Source organism: Heterocephalus glaber, unplaced genomic scaffold (genome assembly GCF_053883595.1).
Source record: "Heterocephalus glaber isolate CG9 unplaced genomic scaffold, H.glaber_assembly_v1.0 deba00001472, whole genome shotgun sequence".
NCBI classification, from domain to species: Eukaryota; Metazoa; Chordata; class Mammalia; order Rodentia; family Bathyergidae; genus Heterocephalus; species Heterocephalus glaber.
In genome coordinates this window covers 87,581,372-87,608,895 of record NW_028258315.1, presented here as the reverse complement: position 1 = coordinate 87,608,895, position 27,524 = coordinate 87,581,372, and the positions used below count along the sequence as shown (strand labels likewise).

Genomic DNA, 27,524 nt, shown 5'->3' with positions numbered 1-27,524 from the left:
TTTTTTCCAAGCACCACCCTATTCCAAATCCTACCTTTTGAAATGAAATATTTGCCTTAAATGGGAAGCTTGTACTTCACTGCAAAGAGGATGCCAGCATTCTGCTTCTTGGATTGTTGAAGGTTCAGCTTTTTGGGGGGTTAGAAATTATATTTCAGACATAACAGACCAGAGGTGCACCCCATTTTAGGTAAGGAGGCAAGAAATGTCCCTTCCTCCCCCACTACAGGAAAAGCCACTAACTAAAAATCTGTGGGAGTGGATTCCTAACTCCTTGCTCCATAAATAGGCTTCTCAGCCAGACAAGGTTGTCTCAGAAGACAAGGGGGAGGCCAGGAATCTCATGGCAAGTGACTGAAATAATTAAAGTTACAAAACAAAAACATTCCGCTATCAAGAAGCAAGAGTTAAGAGCCAGTAAAAATGAGGGGGCCAGCCCCTCTGGAAATTTTACAAATTGGTACTTGAGAAAATAGAATTTGTCACTCAAAGAGCAACTTTACCTGGCAAGAGATCTTCCTTTCTAGTAGTTGAGGAAGTGTGCCCACAACTCATTTCTAAACACTGAGCTGTGTTCAAGATAGTATCAGCCTCTTAATTGCCCCACGAATAATGGGGAGGTTGTGAAACCTGACCACTTAAACCAAGCCAGCTCCTGGCTCCTCCGAGAGCAGCTCTGAAGAGTGTGTTTGCGAAGCAGCCTGGGGGATGGGGGCGGCAGCCACCTCACAAGCCCTGAGAAAAAACCCATTCCTACAGGGGCAAGGACGCCGGAACAAACGCTTCCTGGACATCAAGGGATCATTTGCAGTTGCTCTCCAGTACCCAAATCCTTCCCCTCCTCAGGGCTCACTTCTGCACCCTTCAGTAAGTCCCTCTCTTAGTTTCTGAGTGAAACTTAGACCCATGAGAAGCCCTCTCCTAGGGGTGCATTATATATAATCAGCCCTTATTCTTATGTTTGTGCAGACACAATTTGACTGTAAGCAGTCGAAGAGCTGAGGCCGACAGCTAATACTGAGCACCTGCTGTCTGATCAGGGAACCAGAACTGAATCAAATATCCAGGTCCCTGTAAGCCAACACTTACTGGAGATTGATGACAAAGCAACATCTGGACATCTTACCTAGGGAGGTGGCAGCAGGGAAGGCTTCCTGCAGGAAGGGATACTGGAGTAGAGGAGTGATGCTGAGGAGGTGTAAAGAGAAGGAACAAAGGCAGGAGCAGCGTGTGCAAAGGCCCAGTGTGGATAGGACACAGAAGCTGGGTGCTGCGACCTCCCACACACACACTTCTTAAAATCTATCACTTCATACTGGACTTGGCAGGAAGGATGCGGAGTTTAATTGGGCTCAGACAAGATGTGCCGGGCTCCAGGCTCTGAGGTCTGAAAACTAAAGACACAGAGTAAACAAATACCAGCTCCATAGTCTGGGGATTCGAGGCCCTTTATGAGAAAGTAAAGCAAAGGCACAGCAATTTGGGAGGGCTTCCCAGAAAATGTATCACTTGAGCTGTGTTTTAGGCCAAGCAGGAGGTTCTCTGGGAAGGAAAGGGCATCCCAAGAGGAGGGGAAAACACGAGTGGGCAGCTCGAAGGGTCTAAGAAGTTAGGGAGCAGGAAGGGCAACACGGGCTGAGGCTGGAAATGCGGGTATGCAGATGTGCAAAGAGGGTGGGTTGGCTGGGTCCTAGGAAGAGGCCCCCATGCTCATCCCGGAGGGGGTGAAAATGAGCCACAGAAAGGACTGCTGAGACCAAGGCTGGAGTTGCTGAGAACCCTTACATCCAGGAGAGGTGGTGGAGGAAGTTAGCGTGAGTGGGAAGAGCCTGGGAAGGCATGGGGCACCCACTCTGCAGGGGTGTGTGGGTGCAGAGCAAAACCACCAGGTTGGCCTCCAGGACACCACCATATCGAAGCACTGGCCTACAAAGCAGTCTAGGCAACTGCATGCAAATAGCAAACTGGACTGAGTCACTAGAAAACTCAGAAATGGGCCAGGGGATTCAGCTCAGTGGTGCCGCTGCCAGCCTTGAAAGCGCAAGGTCCGGAGTTCTATCCCTGTACCAAAAAAACAAAACACACACACACACACACACACACAAATTCCTCAGAAGCAAACGCTGTGATGCTGTTAGAGTTAGTCAAAAGTCAAATTCGGTCTAGGTCCAAAGTTCTAATAGGCAGCCTCAAGAAAATGTGCTACTGCCGGGCATGGTGGTGCATGCCTGCGATCCCAGCCCTCAGGAGGCTGAGTTCGAGGCCAGCATGGGCCACATAGTGAGTTCAGGGCCAGCCTAAACTACAAAGGGAGACCCTGCCTCAATCCACCTCTCAAAAAAGTAAATGTAGGGCCGGGGATTTAGCTCAGTGGTTCCGCCGCCTGCCTTCCAAGCCCAAGGACCCGATTTCGATCCCCGGAACCAAAAAAAAAAGTAAATGTTCTATCTATTAAAAATATAGAAGAGGGCCGGGGATTTGCCTCAGTGGTTTTGCCGCCTGCTGCGCAAGCGCAAGGACCCGAGTTAGATCCCCGGTACCAAAAAGTAAAAAAAAAAATATATATATATATATATATATAATATATATATAGAAGAATAGGGATGTTTCACTACAGTGGAACGGGGTAAGAAAATGTGATGTGTCACTCTAATGAGCGATAGGTTACAGCACTCACTAAGGGGAGCAGGTTATGTGGCCACTGGCTCTAAGCATCCAGCGGCCTAGCTCATACTTGGTTTTCTGTGCTGTTTCTCTGAATTGTGGGGCACGTCAGCTGAGGCACCAGCCTGTGCCCGCACGGGGCGTCACCTCTTACGTCTTTTCTGGCTGAGGCTGTTTAGAGCCTCGGAGAAGAGGTAGATCAACTTAGCTCAAGCAAACTACCCCATAACCATCCCATGCCTTGGGGAAACCAGGATGTCCCCATTTCCTCCCACTTTCCAGATGAAGAAACTGAGGCTCTAGGTGCCCAGGAGTGGAGCCAAGGTGAGGGCTCCCTCCTCTGGGCTTAAGGCACGAGTGCCCCGAGGCCGAGGCTGGCCAGCCCCGAAGGGAGGCGGGAGGCAGCAGGATGCAATCTCCAGGACCGCGGAGGCGGGAGCCCAGAGGCCGGCCCAGGAAGGCGGCGGCGTCCCGCACACCCCATCCCTGTGGCCTCATCGCCCGGACAGCGTCAAAGGGGCACCCGGTTCCGGAGCAGGGACTCCAAGTACACGGCAAAGTCTGGACCCCTCTCCGGCTGAGGTGACAAACTCGCTGCCCTCTGCCGCGAAAAACATTCTCAATTCGGATGGGAGGAGGAGAAAGCACCTGTGAGACCATCTAGGAGAGGGAAGCTGAACGGGGAGCAAAGCGTCTCAGGAAGTCAAGGAGCTCCAGTGGGGACGGGAGCGGGGCGACGAAGGGACCCCCAGCCCGAAGGAACAAAGCGACCCCGATAGCGGTGCAGCCGTCCCGGCGCTCCAGACCCCCGCCCCGGCCGCCCGGCTTTGCGCAACTGTCCGGAGGTCCGGGAGGGGGACCCCCAGAGCCCCCGGCCCTGTCCGGACAGCCCAGGGTCCCAGGCCAGCACGCGCAGCCCGGGGCGCCCGGAACAAAGGGCGGGCGGGCGACCCCACCGCGCCCCGCTCCCGGGAGGGCCTCCGCGGGGCCTCGTCTGCAGCACAAAGCCGGGGTCGGCCGCCCCTCACCCGGCGGGCGGCCCAGGAGGGCGGCGGCGAGATGTGCGGGCGCCCCGCGCAGCGCAGCGCTGCCCGCGCACCTGTGCGCCCCGCGCCGGCAACTCCAGACCCCGGAGGAGCCCGCGGTTCCCCCTTACCCTCCAGCCACAGGTGTCGGCGCCCCTCGCGCGGCCGGAGCCACCCGCGGCCACGGCCAGCTGCGAGCCGTTGAGACAGGCGTTGACGGTGAAGAAGACGGAGCAAAGCTGCAGCCACGGGGCCATGGCGCGCGCTCGCCCAGCCGGGCCCTTCTCCGAGCCGCGGCCGCCAGCAGCTGGGCAGCCCCGAGAGGGCGGGGGCGGCGGCCTGAGCGGGCCGCACAGAGCATGCGCCGCCGGCCCGCGCCCCGCCCCTCCCCTCTGAGACCCGCCCCCAACCTCAGTTCTGGGCTCCGGGCCCCGCCCCTCCACCCTGCCCCTCCCACCGGGCCCCGCCTCTCTGGCCACGCCCAAGCTGCTGCGGGGTCGGGCAGCTGCAGGCCCCCCAGTCACCACTATCTAAGAATTTTGTTTAAACCTGGCGTGGTGGTGCACGCCTGTAATCCCAGCATTCTGGAGGCTGAGGCAGGAAGATCGCTGAGAGTTCGCGGCCAGCCTGAACTACATGGCAAGACTATCTCAAAAAAAAGTTTTCTTTGAATTTTTTGTTATTCTGGGTTTTTTAGGGATTTTTTTTGTTTTGTTTTGGGTTATTGTTTTTTTCTTGTTTGTTTTTGAGACAGCGACTACCTGTGTAATCCGGGCTGCTCTTGAACTCTTTATGTAGCCCGAGCTGGTCCTCTGCCTCAACGTGGTGAGCGCTGGGGTTACAGGCATCCACCACCACATCCGGTTTAAGAGATTTTTGTTTTTTAATCTAAAGGATTTGTTCAGATGATATCTGCTCCACGCAAAAACTTGGAGAAACGCGATGTAATAATTTTAATAATTTAATAAGCACCTGCTGTGTGCCAAAGTCCCTTCTTGTGTCCTCCCAACCGCACAGGGAAGTGTCAGTATTATTGTTATCTCAGTTTTAGGCGAAGAAAAGGTAGTGTTAACAGGGCAGTTCAAGAAATCCTATCCATTACTGGCACCTTGGGCAAAGGACTTGTTGCCCCAGTACTTTGCCCTCCCCTGTAAACTGGAATAGCAAGAGTACGAATCCTCCTCTGGGGAGGATTCTGTTGTTTACACATAAAAGAATGGGACTAGTTGAATAAATTAAGGTACATCTAAACCATGACATAGAAGGTACCTTTTACAATTCTTTTTTTTAAAAAAAGCAGTGGAGAAACTGGCTCTGCAGAGTGAGCTTGGGCCGAGGAAAAGAGGAAAAAGCAAGATAAAAGAACTCCCTGGAGAAAGCAGGGTGGGTGGGCTATGGTGAGGAAGGCCATGATAGCCCCCTGTTACAATTCAGAAGTGCTAAGCCCCTTTTTCAAGAACACATTAAACCCTGGAATAGGGTTGGGGGTATAACTCAGTGGTAGAGCATTTTCCTAGCACTCAAAAAGCCCGGGGCTCAATCCCCAGCACCACAAACAAAATAAAGTAAGAAATTAGGTGGAGCATGGTTGTGTTTGCCCATAATCCCCAGCACCAGAGAGGCTGAGGCAGGAGGATCACTTGGAGTTCTGTCACAGGCTGGGTCTGAGGGTCCCTGAGGCTGAAATAAGGAATTTAACCTTCTCCTTTAAAATAAGTACCAAGGGAAAAAAATAAAATAAAATAAGTACCAAGGGCCGGGGATTTAGCTCAGTGGTTTCGCCGCCTGCTGCACAAGCGCAAGAACCCAAATTCGATCCCTGGTACCAAAAACTAAAATAAAATAAGTACCAAGTTCCCTGACTGTTGTCAAAGAAAAAGAATTTTCAGGACCTGTCAGTAAAAGAGGGCTGAGAAAAACTTATTAGAAGAAGACATAGGACACAGTACAGAGCAGAGAACAGGGCTCAAAGAAATGAGGCGCAATACAGCTGAGAACTGGGGATCTTTTATGTTTGGGAAGGTGGAAATCTGTAGAATTCAATAATGTATAGTCTCAATGAGCCAGAGAGGATGGCCCACCCCTAGTGAGATAATGGTCAGTTCCTATGGGAATCCCCAAAACGTTGGTCCCTTCGTGCCTGAAAGAGGACATTTACAAGTAAAAGGGAATGGGCAAACCTGTTTGCAGCTGAAAGGGAGTTGCCCAGGTTTGCTTTGGAGAAAGAAAAAAAAAGTGAATAAACTGGGCTTGTGTTCTGAAGCTGCAGGTTTTTCTTCAAGGTACAATTTTTTAAATTACGATTTCCTTGTCTCCTTTCTACCTTAGCTTTCTTTCTTCTATCCTACCTCAGTTCGGGGCCAACCTGGGCTACATAGTTCAAGACCAGCATGAACTACTCTGCAAGACCCTGTCTCAAAAATCAAAACTGGGCCAGGGGTGATGGTACACGCCTGTAGTCCCAGCACTCAGGAGACTGAGGCAGGAGGATCGCCATAAGGCCAGCCTGGGCTACATAGTGAATTGAAGGCCAGCCTGCACTATAAAGTGAGACTTTGTCTCCAAAAAATAAAGAAACTGGGACAGACACTAAATGTGTAAAGTCAAAAAATAAAATTGGGCCAGGGATTTAGCTCAGTGGTTCTACCACCTGCTTTGCAAATGCAATGTCCCAAGTTCGATCCCAGGTACCAAAAAAAAAAATTACAATAAAATAAAATGATACTTGTCAAGCTTACCCTTGTGAAATGTGTATCATCTCTGAAGAGGAAGCTGAGGCCCAAGAACCAGAGGGGCCAAAGTTACACTGCTCCCCTCAGCTGTGTACTTGCTCCCCACCACTCCACCCCTTCGCTGCCCCTCCCAGGCTAGGCCACTGGGTCCTCACTGGCATCAGCTTCCTGGGGGCTGTCTCTGCTTCTACTTCTATCCCGATATGCAATGTATTCCCTACTCTAGATCCAATGAGACCTAGAAATGTACATCAGACCACTAACTTCTAATTAAACACCTTCTGGGATGGCTTTTAGTCAAAAGTCATTTGGAATAAAATCCACAATCATCTTCTCTCCCATATCATCTCTTCTCACTCTGCCTTCATCACCCACCTTGACCCAATCTTAGGTTTTGGGGGTTTTTTTTGGTACTGGGGGTCAAACTCCAGACCTTGCACTTTTGAGGCAGGCAGGGGAACCACTGAGCTAAATCCTGGGCCCCTTGGTGGTTTTGACATAGGGCACCAAGTAATCCAAAGAAATGATATAGGGCAAGTGATCCAAATAAGGGAAATATTGTAACTCCCAACCTAATAGATTTCCAAAACTCAAGTTAGAGTTCTCTAAAATTGAAGAATGAATTCTAGGAACAATGTAGATTAAGAGTTTGAAGAATTTATTGACAGATTCCTCCTGCCTAAAGGGGGACCGGAAAGTGGGCTAGCCGGCCAACTCGCTTTTTAGAGGCATTTTATTGTACAAAGCCATGAGGTGAGGCAGGTTCAAGGTGAGACAAAACTATTAGACCCAGTGTAAAATTACAAGGTGGGCATGAAGTGAGACAAAACCATGATCAACCAGTAAGATTACAAGTGCAATCACCCAGGTATTACTGATTAAATGGGGATGGAATGGGAGAACAAGTCAGGTACCAGGAATTTCCAGAAAGGAAATGGGCTAGGGAGATTGATGTCTATTTAGAATATCAATCACTGCTATTCATCTCTAGGGGAAGCAGTATTTCTTTTCTTTTTATAATGCTAACCAGTGAATGTGCCTCAATTGTTTTTCTATGCTGAGGGCCCAGCTTTGTCTAACTCCCTTAAAAGAATTTCTTGGGGCTGAGGATTTAGCTCAGTGGTTCTGCCGCCTGCCTTGCAAGCACAAGGTCCCAAGTTCAATCCCCAGTACCAAAAAAAAAAAAAAGAAACAATTTCTAACTAACTTAGCTATCTGCCATAGTTTTGTCTCAGCAAGCCTTGGAAACCATTGATGTAGGGCATGAAGTAATCCAAATAAGGAAACTATTATAATTCCTACTAACCTGCTAGATATCTGAAACGCTGAGTTCGTGTTCTCTAAAATGGAAGAATTCAAAGAACAACAGAGGTTAAGAGTAGGAAGAATTTATTGAGAGAAAGATAGCTTCTGAGAAACAGAAGGGGGACCAGAAAGTGGGTTGCTCACACCCCCCCCCCACTTCTCAAAAGTGTTTTTATTTAGCAAAGCCATGAGATGAGGCAAGTACAAGGTGGGACAAAACCACGGTCAGCCAATAAGATTACAAGTATAGTCACTTAAGTAATATTGGTTAATGGGGATCAAATGGGGAAGCCAGTCACATAGCAAGCACAGAAGGAACAAACAAGGATTTCCCAGAAGGAATGGGCTATGGAGGTTTCATCCCCACCCAAGGGGATTGATGCCTATATAGTAAGTATATCAATCGCTGCTGTTCTTCTCCAGGGGAACAATGTGGGTGTAATACTTTTTCCTTTTTATAATGCTGACCTTCAGTGAATGTGTCTCACTTGTCATCTGTATTGACTCCTCCAGGTCCGGCCCTGTTAACCGCCTACAAGATAGCTAACTGACTTAGCTGTCTACAAAACATCACCTCTGTCCTCCAAGAAAGCAGCCTCCTCTGCATAACTCCTTGCCAGACCCAGACTCACCTCTTCTTGTCCCCAGGCCTGAGCCACACTGCTGCTAGCACAGGATTCCAGCTCTTTCCCGGCTGGCTCCACACAAGCTCCTACATCTTTGTACTTAAGCCCTCCAGAGAGGCCAGGTGGCCCCAGCTTTCTCCTTATAGAGAAAAAGGACTCGGTAATTCGGGCAGAAGTCTTGGGGTTTGGCTCCTCCGGCCACTGGGGAGCAGAGCCAGCCTGGTCTGACCTCAGAGGGTGGATGCACCTGGAAACCAGCATTACTGCCAGAGATAGGGGAATGGGGTGGGGCTCCCCACAATACCATCCACTACAAGGCTCAGGTGCACTGCCAGGTAGAAATGTTCTGTATTCCACCTCACTGCTGGGGTATTCAGAAATTCGGACAGACTCAGGGAGGGTGGGCGACACACCAACTGCTCCTGCAGAAGAGCCAGGTCCACAGAAGCCAGCACCCGGGAGTCTGTCTCCGAATGGACCTCAGGCCTGTTGGTTCAGTGCTCTGCCCACAACCCTGCAAGCAGACACACTGGCCCTACCTCTCGGGCTCATTCTGAATCCTCCACCTCCAGGAGAGGTCCTCAGAGGTCCAGGGTGCTCCAGGCTGAGAAATGGCCAGGGCCGAATGGATGTTGGAGAAAGACCGAGGAAACCCCCCTATACTGTCTCAGGCTACAGGCTCCTTACCCTGTGTGTGGAACCACTGAATGATGCACATTTGAAATTGCCAGAAGCTCAATATCTCACTGCCCTCTTAGCTGCTTCTCTGGTTAATGAGGCAGACCACGTGCCCAGGTACATACTGTCATTTTCAGTTCCCGATTTGTTGGCAAGGTGAATGCCAGGAAAGAGCAGTATCTGGATCTAGGAGAGAGGGAGAAACTTAAGGAGGGCATGTGAGTAAGAACTGTGTGAGGTGGAGTCAGGGCAGGCAGAGCCACACTCCTGCTCCCTTCATGTCCCCACATCCTCCCAAGGATGAACCCCTCTCCTCCCAGCTCGCTGTGGACCGAGCCTGCTGACAGCTGCTGAAAACTTGCTGCAGGACCTCGACAGCTTTTCTACAGGAGTAGGGAGGACACACGGAAAACCACGCTTGTCCAGCCTAGAACATGGTTCAAACCACAGCTCTCAGGAGGTGGGACTCAGAGGCCCTAGAGAGCCTAAGCATGTGTGGAGGTGGAAGGGAACCATACACACCCAAGAGTCAAACCTGGTCAGGAAATTAAGACAATAAATCTGAGTTTAGGAACATCTTTCTCAACCTGGTCTTTGCTATTGATCCTCTTCCTTTCATCTCTTTTTATCTGGATTCCTCGGAATATTTTTGGGATGGGGTTGGCTGTCCTAGAAGCTGAGCTAAAAGGAAGAGGTCAGGCCCCCACATGGCCTCCAAGGACCATGGTCTCCTCAGACTGCAGTGAGCCCAGCCGCACAGGTGACCAAAGGGTGAATGGGAAACGTCGACCATCTCATTCACTGGGGCAGGCTTCTCCATGGTCTAATCAGGATTTCAGGCTCCCTCAGTGCCTGGCACTCGGCTTGGCACACACCAGTAGTAAGAAAAGGTTACTACCTCTCCCTGTAGGAGTGAAAGTGAAAATTAAACAAGAAAAATCACCTTAAAATAAGCTGTTGATGAAATGCAAATATACAGCTCCAACCTACCAAGAACTTAACCAGGTAAGAAAGATCCTTAATTACAAATATTAGCTGGGCGTGCGGCCCAGGCCTGTAATCCCAGCACTCGGGAAGCTGAGGCAGGAGGATTGTCACGAATTGGGGCCAGCCTGAACTACATGGCAAGACCCTGTCTCAAAAAAGGAAGGAAAGAAAGAAAAGGAGAGAGAGAGAGAGAGAGAGAGAGAGAGAGAGAGAGAGAGAGAGAGAGAGAGAGAGAGAGAGAGAGAGAGAGAGAGAGAGAGAGAGAAAGAAAGAAAGAAAGAAAGAAAGAAAGAAAGAAAGAAAGAAAGAAAGGATGTCTTTCTATTCCCACTCTTCAGTCTCCCAGGACTTTGGTAAGTGAACCATGGTGGCTGCCCGCGAGCCGTCTCCCCGCTTCTGTCGGAACCCCCAAAGCTGCCGGGTTGCGGGGCACGAGCGAGGCAGCCAGCAGTCTTGGCTCCGATGCGGTTGGTGTCATCACAGATGAAGATCACAAGACTCAGCGAGCAGAAATCCGTTCCGTGCCCGGGGTCCTGCCTGGGACCTAAGCCCCGGGACTCCTCTACCCCTCCCGATTCTTTCTGCCTCAGGAGTTATCCTGCACCCCAACTTACCAGTGCTGAGAAGACCCCGGGGCGAGCGGAAGAACTGGGACAGACGCCCTGACCCCGTGCCCCAGAATCCCAGGACGTCGGCCCCAAGGGCAGGGGCCCGGCGTCCGCCACCCCACCGCGCGGGCTCCCTCACCTTCCGACGCTAACTCCCCAGTCTCTTTCCCGGAGTGAAGGAAGCGTCTGGTGTCGTCTCCACGCCGCCCGCGAGGGGGCGCGCGCGGTCCGGGTCCGGGTCCGAGGTCTGCGCCGACGCGTGCTCGTGGTCGTTCAGGGCCCAGTCCGCAGGGCAGGTGCCAGTACCCGCTGTTGCCCAACTGGTGCTAAGTTTCAGGGGAACTACAGTTCAGGGAGCAAGAGGCAACGGGCCCCAATACGGGATCTCAGCATCCATGTGATTTTGGGCAATCCATCCTCTTGCGATGTCGGTTTCTGCGGTGGCAACAGCAAATGACCCGGATTCAGTCAGACCTCAGTCTTAAGTAGTCAAATAGCTCTGAAGGGAGAAGGAACTGCAGCGCAGGGCAAAAGCCCCGGAGCAGTAGGGGACATGGCAACTTCCAGGAACTGAAAAGGGCTGCTGTGTCTGGAGAGCAGAGGTGTGGGGGGATTGTACCAGTGAGTCCCAGAGGCCTGCTCTACACTGAGCTGCAGGGCCGGGGATTTAGCTCAGTGGTTTCGCCACCTGCCCTGCAAGAGCAAGGACCCGAGTTCGATCCCCGATACCAAAAAAAAAAAAAAAAAAAAATTAACCCCAACCCCAGCCCTTGACCTGGCTTGAGCCTGAAAGTAGCCCGAAGGTTCTGAGATTTAGGGAAGGGTTCAGGCAATGTTTACAGAAGGACCCTGAATCCCAAGTGCTATGCAGGGGCCCTGCCCACCTGGCCCTTAGCCAGCATTTGATACATAACTATTTAACGAATGAGTAACCAAGATCATTGTTAAAATTCGGGGATTTCATGTCTAGAATCCAAGAATCACTAAAAAGCCTGGAAAAAAATTCAACCCCACTAAAGCTCTGAATAATGCATATAAAATAAAACAAAGTGATGAATAGTTTCTTCTTATCTTTTGGGATTTTTTTTTATTGTAATGACCTTCAGTATTTCAATAGATTTTTTTTTGTAATAGGGATCGAACTCAGGACCTTGCACTTTCGAGGCAGGGGCGGTGCCACTGAGCTAAATCCCCACCCCTTTAATAGATTTTTTAAAGAATAATTTTAGATTTGCAGAAAAAGAGTTCCCATTTCTCCTGTCCCTAATTTTTTTGTTAATATTCTAGATTAGTACAGTACCTTTGTTACAATCAATGAACCAATGTTAGTATATTTTTTTCAGGTACCGGGGATGGAACTCAGGACCTAGCACTTGCAGGGAAGGCACACCACCACTGAGCTACATCCCCGCCCCCCATTGATATATTATCATTAAATAAACGCCAAACTTTATTTAGATACCTCCAATTTTTACGTAATGTTTTTTTCTTTTCCAGTGTCTCATCCAGAGTACTACATACTGTTAGTGTCTTGTCTCAGGTTCCTCTTGGCCCTCACAGTCCCTCACACTTTCCTAGTAGTTGATGGTCTTGACAGTTGTTTTGTTTTGGCTTTTTAGACAGGGTCTTGCTGTGTAGCCCAGGCTGGCCTTAAACTCACAGCAATCCTCCTGCCTCAGCCTCCTGAGTGCAGGAACTATACAGGTGTGTGCCACCATGCCTGGCCTTATCCTTGACAGTTTTGAAGAGCATCAATCAGGTATTTTGGGACTTTTTTTTGCAATCAAACTCAGGTCTTTGCACTTACAGGGGAGACAGTGGAACCGCTGAGCTAAATCCCTGCCCTGAATCAGGTATTTTGTAGGGTAGCTCTCTATCAAGACTTGTCCGGTGTTTTTCTCATGATTAGACTGGATATCATCTTTTTTTTACTTTTTTTTTTTTGAGACAGGCTCTCTCTATGTAGTTTAGGCTGGCCTTGAAGTCACTATGTAGCCCAGGCTGGTCTCAGACTTGCAGCAATCCTCCTGCCTCAGCCTTCTGGGTTGAGTACTGGGATTACAGGTGTGAGCCACCACCCCAGCATTTCTTTTACTTTAATCAAAGTATACAAAGTCAAATTAGTTCTAGTGGATATACCGTGTAATGAAAATCAGCCATCCTCTGACCTGCCCCTTGCATTACCCTACACGTTACTCCCCAGAGCACCTCTCCAACTCTTGTAGCTGTTTCTTCTGGCATTTGCCACTTGCCACATTTTTTGTTTATTTCAGCAGAGGGGAATGAGTCCAGGGCCTTCACACTGAATTACATCCCACATTTTTTATTTTTCATTATGAGACAGGGCCTTGCTAAGTCAATATGTTGCCCAGGTTAGGCTCAAACGTGCAGTTTTTCTCCCTCAGCCTCCTGGCTGAGTGCTGGAATTACAGGTGTGCATCATGCCTCACTTCCTGCCATTCCTTTTTTGAGACAGGGTCTGGCTGTGCAGTCCAGACTGGCCTTGAACTCACTATATAGCCCAGGATGGCCTTGAACTTGTGGCTATCTTCCTGCCTCAGCCTCAGGAGTGCTGAGATTACATGCACGCGTCACCACTCCCAGTGTGAGCGCTCCTGAAATTCCCTTCCTCGGTCTATCCACTACAGTTTGTGCTGGACACCTTCCCTTAGCCCTTCCAGAAGCACTCTGACCTGTGTAGACCACATCAGTCATCTATCTGCCTTCCCCCTGGGTTTCTGGTTGGTTGGCTAGTGTGGGGCAGGGGCAGGGGGCAGAGTGCCTGGGCCATCTGTGTGCCCAGAGGTCTCCCCACTGGCGTGCTGTACCCCTGCTGTCCCAAGCCCTCTCTGTTTAGCTCTCTCCCCAATTTGGCCACCTGCCCTCCTCTTACCTTCCAGGCCTTGGTGGGAGTGATGGCCTCAGTGCGGGACTATCTATACCCACCCTCCTTCCTAGAGTGGCTTTTCACCCGGCCCATGCAAAACTTTTTTTATCAAATTCTCCTCAAATTCGCCATCTGAGAGCTGTTTCTTTCTCTCCTTTTTTTTTTTTGGTACCGGGGATCAAACTCAGGACCTTGTGCTTGCAAAGCAGGCAGCGGAACCACTGAGCTAAATCCCTGGTCCCTGAGAGCTATTTCTTGTTGGGATGCTGACTGACATAATTTTAGCCAAACCGATATCCAGTGTTTATATACACCGTTAAAACATAAGGAAAACATCATTCACTTTATTTACAAGTAACATAAAAGTAAATTGAACTTGTAAAACTTACAAAGCAAGTAGTGTTTAATGGTAGTATTTCCTTTCTTGTTACAACTTTCTAGTTTTGTGTGTGTGTGTGTGTGTGTGTAGTTAGTTATTTATCTCTTTTTTTTTTTTTTGGTACCGGGGATCAAACTCAGGTCCTTGCACTTGTGAGGCAGGTGGCAGAACCACTGAGCTAAATCCCCAGGGCAGTTATTTATCTTTTAAAAGTATGCTTTACCTTTATGTTTTTTAAACAGGTAAACACATGTGTTTTATGTGTCACCCCCTTGTGAACTCCTTTTTTTTTTTTTTTGCGGTACCAGAGATTGAACTCAGGACCTTGCGCTTGCAAGGCAGGCGTGGTGCCACTGAGCTAAATCCCCGGCCCCCCTTGTGAACTCCTTCCACACAGCTTTCCATGGGCTGGGGCTCCTCTCAGCTCCACTTTCTAGAGTCCTCACCCTCCTGCCAGTTAAGGCCTGGTCCACTGCCCCACTAGGGTTCCCTTTCCTTCTCTAGGGTTCAAGCTGGTATTCTGGATCCTGAGTTTCTTTCTGGGGCTTTTCTCTCATTTTAGTGCAGAAGACTGTCCAATAATTTTTTTTGTTTTTAATTTTGGAGACAGGGTCTCACTATTTAGTTCAGGCTGTCCTGGAGCTCATTGTGTAGCCCAGGCTGGCCCCGAACTCGTGACTATCCTCCTGCCTCAGCCTCCCGAGTACTGGGATTACAGATGTGTGCCACCACACTCGGCTCTCCAATAACTTCCTGAAGAGGTGTGGGAGGTAAATTTTGCGGTTCTTTGCATATCTAAAAATATATTTTTATTCATTGTCACCAGTGATTAATAATTTGTTCGGATTTGAATTTTCCATTGAAAGTAATCTTCCACTAGAAGGCACTGTGCCTTTACCCTTCAGTTCCCAAGGCTGTTACCATTTAGAAACCTGGAAGTATTTTTACTCTTGGTCCTTTGGAAGTCTTTATCTCCTCTCACTTGCTCTCTCTCTCTCTCAGCTTTAGTTTGCTCTCTTTATCCTGTTGTCCTAAATTTCATAGGAACAAGTCTCTTCATCATCGTGGCCATTCACTTTAGAGATACATGCCTTCGATTCTGCAGAGTTCTTTTGAGTACTGCAGCCCCCTGATCCTCAGAAGATCCTTCCGTGGCCCCCAGTGGATGCCCCAAACCTAAGACAACACAGAATCCTGTCTGCACCATGGTTTCCCATAGATACATGTCTGATAGTTTATAAATTAGGCACAGCAAGAGATCACCACAATAATTAAATAGAGCAATTATAACAATGAACTATAATGAAAGTTATGTGAATGGAGTCTCTCACAGTGTCACCTTCTTGTGATGCTGTAAGGTGACACTAAAGCCTACAGGAGCAAGCACGGTGGTGTAGCAGCACTCAGTGACTGACGGGAGGGTGGGAAAGCTGGCAGCATCTGGCCAAAGGGATGATTCCCACCCTCTGCAGGATGGAGCAGCATCACACTACTCAGAGCACTATGCAGTTTAACACTTGTGAACTGTTTATTTCTGGAATTTTCCATTTAATATATTTGGATTGCAGTTTGACTGTTGGTTACTAAACCCACAAAAAGCAAAACTGAAGATAAGTGAGGACAGCCACACACACACACACACACACACACACACACACACACACATATATATAATTTTTTTGTAAACATTTTCCCTTTGCTCACTCTCTTTGCAAATCCTGAGTTGGGTGATAGGCATCCTACAGTTTATTCTCTAATCTCTACTTTCCTCTTTCTTTCCTTCTCATTTATTTATTTTTTGTTTTTTTGACAGGGAGCCTCATATGCAATTTCAGCTGGCCTTGAACTCACTATGTAGCCCAGGCTGGCCTCAAACTCATGACGATCCTTCTGCCTCACCCTCCCAAGTGCTGGGATGACAGGTGTGCAGCAAGCATGGCCTAATTTCCTTGTTCTTATCAATGATCCATGTCTCAGTTACTTCACTCCACGCTTTAGAACAAAAAGAATATGTTTATTTCAATTATGATACTTATTAATATCCAAGAGAGAAGTTCGTTCTTATTTTGTTGTTGCTCCTTTTTTTTTTTTTTTTTTTTTTTTTTTTGGTACGGGGAATCAAACTCAGGTCCTTGCGCTTTCGGGGCAGGCTGTGGAACCACTGAGCTAAATCCCTGGCCTCTGAATAATAGTTTCATTGAAGTTTTTTTCTCCTTCCCCCACGTGGCTTTATTCTATTTTTTTCTTTTTGAATGCTTACAATGAAAACCTCTTTTCCTGCTCTTGTAAAATCATTCCTAAGGAAATGGACCTGCTGTGTTACCTGTGTTATCAGGTTAGGACTTAAACCGGGAAATCATCACCAGAAACAAAGATCCTGCACAGGTTGTGTCCAGAGGAAGAGGCTGTCAAGCCCCTTAAATGAGATGCTGGCGATAAACAATCTTCAGGACCAACACTAACTTGTAGCCGTTTTATTCTACAAATTATCACACCTGTAATTCTTAGCACCTTGTTCATTCTCCTCCTTCCCAGTGCTTGAGAATTGAGCCTAAGGATTCAGATGCGAGGCAAGCACTCTACCACTGGGCTACATCCAGTCACCCAGTACTTTTTTTTTTTTAACGGGATCTTACTAATTCGCCCAGGTTGGCCTTAAACTTGCAATCCTCCTGCCTCAGCCTCCCAAGTAGGTGGAATAACACGCACCATCTCTCCGTTCACCTAACATTACATTGTTTTGTTTTGTTTTTTGGTACTGGGAATCGAACTCGGGCCCTTGCGCTTGCACAGCAGGCGGCGAAAACACTGAGTTAATTCCCCGGCCCCTACATTGTTTTTTTGTTTTCTCCAATACCATCGTGAATCCAAACGATATGGCTTGTGATATATATGAATACATAATCATACAGATTTGTACTTATATATTCAACAAGTATTCATTGAGTGCCCACTCTATGCTGCCGGGCGTTGTGGAAGGCACTGAAAAATTCTTGGACATGATCAGAGTCACGATGTCCTTGGCCTCCAGGAAGTGGCCTTCCAGGGCAGTGCCTAACTTAGCAGCGCTCACCTAGCGTGGCTGGCGCAACACATAGCTATTCGGAGACTACCTCGAATCCTGAGCCCAAATCTCCTCCCACACTGATTCAAACTCTGGAGTACAAAGAGGAGCCAGGGAAAATAAACCACAAAAGGAAGGTGCAGGGCGCTGGGCAGGACGGCACAGGTCTGTAATCTCAGCACTCGGAGGGTGAGACAAAGGACTGCAAGTTTGGGTCCACCTGGGCAAATGGGCAATTTAGCAGCTTAAGCGAGACCGTGTCTTACAAAATAAAAAAGGGCTGCGGATGTAGCTCAGTGTGAAGGCCGCAGATTCAACCGCCAGTTCAGGGTGGGGAGCAGAGAGATGGGGCAATCAAGAACCAAGAGCCAGCTTGGGGGAAAGGAGTTTTAAGGTTCTTGCTCAGGCCCTGCCCCGCTCCATCCCAAAGCGCATGCCCAGTCCACAGGTAGCAGGCTCTATCCGTGGGCAGGCAGCGGGTACCCGGCCGCAGACGCTCTGGGGAGAAGAGGAGAGGCTTTTGGGGAGGAAGACTGTGCCTGTTTGGGGTCAGCCCTAGCGGGGAGTCCGCCCACGGCTCGACAGCGTACATACCCCGAGCAGAGGGTCGCGTCTGCAGCAGGGGCAGTCAAGCGCCCCTCGGCTGTGAACTCTGCTCTTCTAGCCCGAGGCTGCCGCGCAGGAAATTCTGTTTCTAAACCTAGGCTACATTTTGCTACAGGTGGAGCAAGTACTGGAGTAACACTGTTGCGGAGCAAGGCGTGGAGCCAGCTTCACGGGCACAGAACGGATTCCTCCTGGCGGGAGCCTCCGGGCCGCGGGTCTGGGCCGGGCAGACGAGGACTCCCCTTGGCCTCCCCGCCGCAAAAGTAGATGTATTTAAACTGGAAACCTAAAATAATTCTTCCATCGCTGCAGGATGCCATTAGGTAATGTCTCCTAATGTTTCCCAGGGACCTTCCAGGCCGGTTCATTTAATGCCTCAGTTGCGCTTTGTTCCCGACTTCCAAGCCGCTCTCGGAAGACTAGAGCCAAGTGAAGCCTGGCTGCTCCAGCCCTGCTCATGCCTTTAAAGTGTGTGCGGCGACCCAGGCCGGTGCTAAGAACGGCGGCGTGCAGCGCCACAGTGGGTTCCTCTTGTTAAAAAAAACCTGGAGCCATGTCAAGCTCATTTAAAATACAGTGTTTCTGAAATAATTTTAAGCTTACAGAAATATTACAAAAAGTTCAGAGTACTCATATACTCTCCATCTGGCTTCCTCCAATGTTAACCTCTCATATATAACTGGAGCACTATTGCTGAAATCAGAAATTTAAGATGAATATATCACTGAGTTATCAATAGATTCTTGGAATTTTACCAATCTTTCCACTAACATCCTATTAAAATTAAATATATATATATTTTTCCTTTTTTTGTACATGGGATCGAACTCAGGACGTCAGGCTTACCAGGCAGGTGCTGTGCAGCAATCCTCCTGCCTCAGCCTCCACAGTGCTGGGACTACAGGCATGCAAAACCCCGCCCCACCCCTAATGTCACTTTTTATTCCAGGTTACCAGAGTACATTTAGTTATCATTTGCCTTGGGCTCCTCTAGACTGAGACAGTTTCTCAGACCTTCCTTGTTTTTCATGCCCTTGACAGTTTTGGGGAGTACTGGTTATACATTTTGTGGGTTAGCCCTCAACTGTAGTTTGTGTAGCATTTTTCTAAGAAGTAGGCTGGGGTTATGGGGCTTGAGAGGAAGAACGAGGAGGAAAAATGCCATTATCATCACTTCGTATCAAAGGTCCACTTCTGGTTTTTTGTTTGTTTATTTGTTTTATACCAGGGATTGAACTCAGGACCTTGTGCTTGCCAGGCAGGCACAGTGACACTGAGCTAAATCCCTGGTTCTCACTACTGTTTTATCTGATTGGGATCCACTCCAGAATCCCACTTTGCATTTAGTCATCATGTTTCCTTTATCTCCTCTAATCTATAAAAGTTCCTCAATCTTTGTCTTTGATGACAATAACACTTACAGTTTTCTGGTTTTGTGTTTGTTTTTGTGTGTGTGTGTTGTTTTTTTTTTTTTGGTACCCGGGATCAAACTCCAGTCCTTGCACTTGTAAGGCAGGCAGCGCAACCACTGAGCTAAATCCCTGGATATGAGAATTTTCTTGTTCCTTTGTTTTCTTTTTGTTGTTGTTGTTTTGTTTTGTTTTTTTTTCTTTTTTGTTGTTCCTTCTTTTTCTGTAATTTTTTTTTTTCCTTTTGGTACTGGGGATTGAACTCGGGTCCTTGCACTGCTTTCTGTAATTTTTTAATTCAATTGTTTCTTTACATAGGTACGGATTCATGAATGCTTAAATTTGTGGGTTTTATTCCTATAGTGTCATTGTGTTATTGTTCAAATTGTTTCAGTTTTGGCCACTGTGATCTCCTTCAAGATCCCCTGGTGTCCTTTTGTCTTAGTTACTTTTCTTGTTCCTGAGACGAAATACCCAACACTCAAAGTTAAAGGTAGGAAGGTTTATTTGGCTCACCGTTTGTAGGGCTTTCAGTCCATAGTCGGCTGGCCCCAGGGCAGGGTGTCAGGGCAGAGGGGCACTGTGAGCAGAAGGCAGGAAGGCAGCAAAGCAGTGAAGTAGTGAGGAAGCAGCAGCAGCCTGCCTCTCCCATTTATCCCTTCCAGGCTACCCACCCTTTAAGTGGTGTCCCCCACACCCAGGGAGGGCCTTCCCATTATCCATACCCAGAGCTATGCCAACCTACTCAGTGGACTAATTCAGTAACCACACACCCTTGATCCTAGATCCCACACTCTAGATCCAGCCACCTCTGAAAAGCCCCACCTATGACCACACGAGGCTTTGGGGGACATCTAGACACAAGCCATACACCTTTGTAATGCTCCATCTTTTTTTTTCCGTATGGGGAATTGAACTCAGGACCTTGCGCTTGCCAGGCAGGCACAGTGCCACTGAGCTACATCCCCGGCTCTGCCCCATTTTTTTAAATGTACGTCCTCATCTCCTGGTACACAAGATGCCTCAGTAGGTGCAAAGTCCCTATGATGAGTGTTATCATCATGTATATCTAAAATGTACCAAGGGCTGGGGATTTAGCTCAGTGGTTCCACCGCCTGCCTCACAAGCTCAAGGACCCGAGTTTGATCCCCAGTACCAAAAAAAAGAGAAAAAAGTAACAGTAAATGTTTTGCTTCAAAAACAACTAAACAAGATGCCTCAGTATCATCTTATATTTTCCCTGTCCCAGTTCTGGAATAAACCATTTCTCTGAAGATCTATTCTTTTACTGTAGCATCGTATTTTGAAATCAAGATCTGGGCACTTGGTTTGCTCATTGCTACTGGGAGGTTTCACTCCTAGGCCCTCTCAGGAGGCAGCTAGGAAATATACACACATGTAAAATATATATACAAAACCAGTATTCCCCTCTCTATATAGATAGTATATACATTATATATACTATATATGCTCTATGTAGTATATATAATATACATGTGACAGGAGCATTTCTACACAAATTTGGGGGAAAATTATATCATAATTAAAGTATGACTGTACCTGTCTAAGGCCCAGTGTTTCCTTGCCCGAGAGCCGACTATGGCGTGTGGAAACAACTCCATTTTGCGTCTGGTCACAGCTGAGGCCTCAGTGGTTCCCTGATGCTGTGACACTCAAGGGGAAGAGTACATCAGCTGAAGACATCCTGGTTCTTTGAGAACTGAGTAGTAATAAAAAAAGAGAAAGTTTTCAGCTGGGGAGGGACAAGTTCCTTATCAGCTTAATTCATGCACCTCCTGTCCTGGAGGAGATGGACCTCCTGCCTTCATCACCTGAGATCTGCATCAATGTAGGGTCCCCACCGCACCCTAGGTCACCCGATAATTCCTCCGATTAGGGTGTGTACCCAATAATAGTGGCTAGCTCAGAGTCCTTGTCTTTGTCCACTCTGAGGCACTGACCTTTGAAATTTTGCAAGTCTCTGTTGTCTTTTTTTCTCTAGCCCTCGCAGTCCCCCTTTCTAGGCAGTCAGAGGAAATCAGCCTCCGATATGTACAGTTAAGCATCTACACACACACATATGATCATTAGTTCATGCTGATAAATTCTAATCCAACCCCATAGATTCATTCCAGCCATCCCCTTTCCTTATTTCCCACTCTTTTCTTCTATAACAAGAAATCTTAAAAAAAGAAAGAAATCTGGCTTTTATTATTACAATACATTCTGCCAGCATCATAATATTGCTGTGGACTCAGAATACCTTATCCAACCAACAACATGACATTCCCCAAATCACTGCATCTAATTAAAACTGTTTTACAGCAAGAGAATTGCAACAGGGGGTTCATGCTCACGGAATTAACTAGCCTGCTGACATGGCTCGTCCGTCCAAGGCAGCTGGGCTAATAAAAAAGTTGGGATAGTTTACTGAAGACTAAGTATGGCGTCATTTGAGAGACAGTACTCTGTGAGGATGGCTTTTGTCTTACAGGATGCAGTGAGTCTTGAATCAGAGAGCATTATGTAGTGCTCCCTCCCCCTTAGCTAGAGTAGATAGGTCTGTGAGTCAGCAGGTGCAAGTGGGAGTGTCTTCTCTCACCGCTACACTTGCTAACCCTCTTTCACAACTTTTGCATCTTTTGCCAGAAACTTTTAGTTCTCTGGCTTGGAGGTCTTAATACTCAAGGGAACCTGATAATGGTCACATTTAATTGAAAGATAAAGGCTGGTACATGCACATTTTGTGCTACTTATGCCATCAAAAAGCAATTCTCAGGCCGGGGATTTAGCTCAGTGATGCCACTGCCTGCCTCGCAAGCTCAAGGTCCTGAGTTCGATCGCCCGTACCAAAAAAAAGAGCCATTTCTCTACTGGCTGGAATGATACATCCCTGTTACATGGGGGAATTGGGTTGTTGCTCCCCAGTGGGTGCAAGGAATATGATCTCTAGAACTCAGGGCTTCTTCAGGGCACCTCTTCATATGACTAGTGTAAAAGTTCATGGAAAACTACAGTAATCAAAAGAGGCAGACGCCTGCCTCAAAAGTGCAAGGTCCCAAGTTCAATCCCCGGTACCAAAAAAAAAAAAAAAGGCAGGACAGAGTTCTGAGAATTAACGTTTGGATCTTTCCACCAGGTAGAGAACCTCAACTAGTTAAATTCTGCATTTGATCTTAACCAAAAGGCCGAGGAGTGATCAACTAGTTAAATTCTGGCTGGTGGGGGGGGGGAGAGCAAATGGGTAGTAGAATAAAAAAGTCATAGATATCAATTATGTCTTATGATCAATTAAAGGAACTGCACTCTCTTTGCCTGTTATATATGTGTGATTAATTGTCTATACCTAAGGCCATTTTATCCTTTTTCTTGCCTTTTTTTTTTTGGTACTGGGGATCGAATTCGGGACCTTGCGCTTGTGAGGCAGGCGCCGGAGCCACTGAGCTAAATCCCCGGCCCTGCCATTTTTATTTTATAGACAAATGGCTGAAGTAAATGTTGTAGTTTACTCTTTAGACAAAAGAATATTCGGTGAGATCATAACTGAATATAAGAAGCAAAGGACCCTACAGTGACTGTAGGGTGCACAAGTCTCCTCATTTTAGGGAAAACATGAGAACACCTTCATTTCTAAGGTGAACATCTGTGTCTTGTTGGGATTGTACAGAAATTTTGTTGTATCAGAGTTCAGATGCAAGCTGGGCATGGTGGTGCACACCTGCAGTCCCAGCACTGAGGCTGAGGCAGAAGGATTCCAAGTTCAAGGCCAGCCTGCACCATATAGTGAGACTCTCAAATAAACGAGAGTTCAGATATTTGTAAAAGGAAACACATGGAAGGTGAGTAGCCAAGGTAGAGTCTACTAGTTATCAATTTATTGTCTTTTGGATGCAAATTTACTCATTACCTGATATGCAAAAAACGGAGCTGGTCCCTTCACGTATTTTCCTTTGTCAGCTAGCACTGTGCTAAACTCTTGCCTGAAGAGGGCGGTGGAGAGTCACTGCAGGAGGAAGGAAGAAAACCTGGTCTGCCCTGTTCCTGCAGTGTTGCAGGCTCCTGCCGGCCCCTCCAGGGCCCAGCTCCAGCTCCAGCTCCTGCAGTGCACAGCAGCCAGTGGCCAACAACTTGTCCTGCCCATCTCTGGGGCAGTTTTGTAGCAGAATGGCTCCAATGAGAGGCATGAGCAACGTTCTCAGGCACCACCGCAGGCGGACTGTCAGCAAGTTCTGACACCGGAGTACCACAGCAGCTCCTCCACCATTCAGGAGGGGTGGCTCGGCCCTCTCTCCGGGGTCTGGATTCTGCCCTGGCAGAGGGGCTCTTGAGGTTGCGCCTTCTTTATGTTATTTCTATATTCTTGAGCATTCCTTCTACTTCTTGCTAACCTAACCCTCATTTCTCCAATCCCTTATGGTCATTAATAATTTCATATATTACACTTCCCTATTCAAATGTCTATGTGTTTTTTGTCTCCTGATTGGACCCAGGCTAGTCTGCCCCTGAAATAGGTTGGGAATCCCTGGTTCCTACCTCTGTGAGAAGCACAGAGAGAAACAAACTACTGAATAAACTATAACCCGTGTACAGTCTTTTTCCATCTCAGTCTGTTTATTTTCATTTTTGTGGTGCTGGGGATCAAACCCAGGGCCTTGTGCCTGCTAGGCACAGTGGCCCTGAGCTGTGTCCTTAGCCTTTCATGAGGGCACTGATCTCCTTCACGAGGGCTCGACCCTCAAGACCTAATCAGCTCCCAAAGGTCCCCCTTCCTTATGCCACCACCTTGGACATTAGGATTTCAACATACGAATCTGGGGGAAGAGACAAATATTCAACCCATGCAATAATATTGTTTTTGGTTTTTTGTTTGTTTATTTTGGGGGGAGTTTTTTTGTTATGGGAGGTCGAACTTGGGTCCTTGTGCTTGTGCAGCAGGCGGTGAAACCACTGAGCTAAATCCCCAGCCCAATAACATTGTTTTTAATGGTGGGAAAACAAATACTAGAAATAACTTTAATGTCTATCAGTAGAGAAATGGCTGAAAACATAGTATGAAATAGGCAACCTGGCACACTACAGAATGCAGCAGGTTTGTTTGAATAAGGAGCACAGAAAAATCTCTAAGGTTTGTAGTTGCGAGGGGCAAAGTATAGAATAATAAATATGACCTAATATAATTTATGAGAAACCAACAAATAAACAACTACCAAACAAAACCATTTAATTTATGCATGTACATTTACATATATAGAAGGCCATAAGAAAAAGATTTGGAATCACTTCTCAGACTTTTGGCTAAGATCAAATGTAGTAAAAGATTTAGAAAGTTTGCATATCAAACTGAAAAAGTAGCTACATTGGAAGGGAGAGACTGGGAATGTGAGGGAAAGAGACTCAAAGGGAACTTTGATCTCTATTGTATTTATTTTTCAATATTAATGTGCTTACATATGACTTGTGTAACTGCAAATAAAAATATCAGCTGGGTGTGGTGGTACATGCCTATAATCCTAGTACTTGGCTGAGGTGGGAGGACAGCAAGTTCAGGACCAGCCTGGGCAACTTAGTGAGACCTTGTCACAAAATAAAAAGGTCTGGGCATGTAGCTCAGGACTCCCTGGCCTTAACTCCCAATACTGCTACCTATATGTATATGTATATGTATATATATATATATATATATATGTATGTATATATATATATATATATATATATTTTTTTTTTTTTGTACCAGAGGTAGAACTCAGGACCTTGCGCTTGGGAGGCAGGCGGCAGAACCACTGAGCTAATCCCCGGCTCCATCAATCAATATTTTTATTTATTTATTTATTTATTTATTTATTTATTTCAATCAATATTTCAAAAAAATCAAAATGTTGACTGCATTAACTAGATCTCAAAATCCTTGAAAAGAGGACTGTGACCTATTATGGAAGCAGGTAGAAAGAGCACAGTATCAGTATCTCCTTCCTACAGAAAATTCTGGAAAATGACAAGGACCCCTCCCTCAGCCCCCAAGAATATGAGAATCTTTTTTCTAGAAGTTGCCTGCCTAAGCAAGGCTTACTGTCTGCTAATAAAATCAAATAGTACAGGGCCGGGGATTTAGCTCAGTGGTTCTGTGCCTCACAAGCACAAGGTCCTGAGTTCAATCCCTGGTACAAACAAAACAAAACAAAACAAAAAACAAGTAGTACAGAAAGTAAAGCAATAATCTGAACCTAAATTTGCAGTGAATACCAGCCATGCACCATCCACTTTCTACAATCACATTTGACTACTCCTGCTCCACCCCAGTGCATCACTGAAATGTAAAGCTCCACTTCTCCCAATGTGCAGAGCCTGCTGTGTTCTTTCCTTTGCTGAGCCACAGGATATTCCACCTGGGGAGAACACTGGTGGTGGAGAGTCCGGGGATTTCAAGGCTTTTGCTTTCTATTTCAACCATTTAATCACCGAGGTGAGCAAGGAAACAGCATTCCCACACTGAAGTTACTAAATATATTATTAAAGGCTGAGAGTATATAAAATACTTTCAAGTTTTATTGAAATTATTTTCCCCTGTGGGAAAATGAAAAGTAAAACTAGAGTCTTAGCTTTATTACATTAAAAAAAAAGGATTAAAATGATAATGAGCCAGAAACCTGACTAAGCCACCAATCAAAGACACAGACACAAATGCAATTAGTGTTTGGGGCAAGCTGCTCTGAAGATTCCTGGCTAATCCCACCATATCCAGGGTCCTCACATGGGGAGCCCCATCCCCACCAGGATGCTGGAAGGCACTTCCTGCCTCTGCTTTCTGCTTTTTGTGTTGCTCAGGTTAAGACCATGCAAAGTAAACAATGGAATTTTGCCAGGCGTCACATTCCCTTCTGGGAGGAAATTACTACACTCAGTTTTAGCTCATCTGTTTAGAATATATTTTCTAGCACTTTAATTTTTAAACCTCCAAGCCCCTTTCCTGCCTTTTAGGAAAATTACTAGTGTTTTCTAAGCTTATTGACTTAAAGCTACACCTTTTAAAGGTTTCTCTGTGACTTACAAGATACTCACAAACAGTAAAGAAATTCTCCCGAGTGAGATTTAACTTCTCTTCATTGAATGCAAACTGTGTTAGACTTCCAGAATTATGCTATTTTATAAAGATGGAAAAACTCATTATGAAGCGACATGTGTGGTACGATTCTATTTGCCCACAATGCATGGGGACTCGTGTGGCGAATTGCCAGGAAGGGTAGCAGCTTCTCAGGGTGGTAGGACTGCTGATGATTGATGTCTTTGTACTTTCCTGCATATTCTCAGTTTTGAATATTGAGAATATATTATTTGCACATTGAAAAGAATATTTTCAATTTGAAGCGACAAAAAGGTTGGGGGAGGTAAGGAATAGAATAACTGGAAAAGAAGATAATGAGAATAGGAGAGATGGGATGCCCAGCACTGACGCCATCTTTCTAAATGTTTCAGACTCAATCACTGGCCCGACCATGACTTCCAGCCGGCACCTCTGCAGGTGATGCTGGGATGGAGCCCTGGGCTTCATGCGCTCTAGGGAAGTGCTCCACCACTAAGCTACCCTACCCTCAACTCTGCAAGCACAGTCCCCACGTGGCTTTCTGTAACTGAAAATCCAATCTCACTCCCCCTACATAACTTTTTTTTTTTGGTACCGGGGATCGAACTCAGGTCCTTGCACTTGCGCAGGAGGCGGCAAAACCACTGAGCTAAATCCCCGGCCCTCACTCCCCCTACAAAAGACCTTCAGTGGCTTCCAGTCGCACTTAGCTAAAAACTCCACTTCCTCTTCCCACTTCTCGCCCTGCCCATGCTGGTCTTTATTTGCTTCTTTCTCTGGTCCCTGCCCTTTTCCCTTTTACTCACTTCACAGATTGTTCTGGAAACTCTTTGCCGCTTCAGGGCTTTGCTCCTTGGTGTTCCTTTTCCTCACTCCCTCACATGGGCAGCTTTGCTCCTTGATCTCCAGGGTGAGGTACGGAAAGTCCCTTCTAAGTATGAACATCACATGACTCTCATGCACACTTAGGGTTCAGAGTCCTGGGCTGTTAAAGAGCTTTAAGGGTAAGGGAATTTCAGAACAGACTTCTGAGGGATATCTGGAGTACAGTTATTTTTTCTCACCCCTTGCAACACAGGGTGGACCCTGCCAGGTGTGGTGACACATGTCTGTAATCTCAGCACTCAGGAGGCTGAGGCAGGAGGATCCTTGTGAGTTCAAGGCTAGTCTGATTACACAGCAAGACCTTGTCTCAAAAACAAACAAACAAACCCAAAACAAACAAAAAATACAAAGTTGACCAAGATATTTCTTAACATGTAGGTAGGTGTATTGGCTCAGAGAAGGATGGGGTTTTAGCTAGGGAGATTTTATTAAACTATTACTAAGTTAAACATAAAATATCTGTAACACATCATTCTTCCCTTTGAGACGGTATTTGGAAGCTGAGCCAGGAAGAGTTCTGAAACTTGTGTATTCAGATACTTGTCTCACATTTATTACCCAAGAACTAGTGTATCCTGGGACAGACTATCT

At 47.0% G+C, this 27,524-nt stretch overlaps 1 protein-coding gene and 1 long non-coding RNA gene across 7 annotated transcripts in view; both read right to left on the bottom strand.

Moving 5' to 3' along the window:
* Positions 1 to 4,022, bottom strand: part of Il17rd (interleukin 17 receptor D) — a 69,006-nt gene extending 64,984 nt beyond the window's left edge. For all 4 annotated transcript variants that reach the window (XR_002389214.2, XM_004864312.4, XM_004864313.4 and 1 more), the window contains exon 1: positions 3,821 to 4,022. Coding sequence is in view for 3 of the 4 variants with exons in the window: in XM_004864312.4 (XP_004864369.1) it covers positions 3,821 to 3,946 (126 nt within the window). In the remaining variant the exon portion in view is untranslated. The remainder of the gene's footprint in view (positions 1 to 3,820) is intronic.
* A 3,068-nt stretch (positions 4,023 to 7,090) lies between these two features.
* LOC110345713 (uncharacterized) lies at positions 7,091 to 26,977 on the bottom strand. Of its 3 annotated transcripts, XR_015439596.1 has the most exons (5): positions 26,855 to 26,977; positions 20,531 to 20,690; positions 19,487 to 19,550; positions 10,765 to 11,060; positions 7,091 to 9,934 (listed from the first exon to the last, which is right to left on the bottom strand). It is a non-coding gene; the product is annotated as an uncharacterized LOC110345713 (long non-coding RNA). The 3 variants fall into 3 exon arrangements; XR_002389251.2 differs by lacking the exon at positions 19,487 to 19,550; XR_015439595.1 differs by lacking the exons at positions 7,091 to 9,934; positions 10,765 to 11,060 and having other exon boundaries at positions 18,484 to 19,550.
* Positions 26,978 to 27,524: the final 547 nt, after the last annotated feature.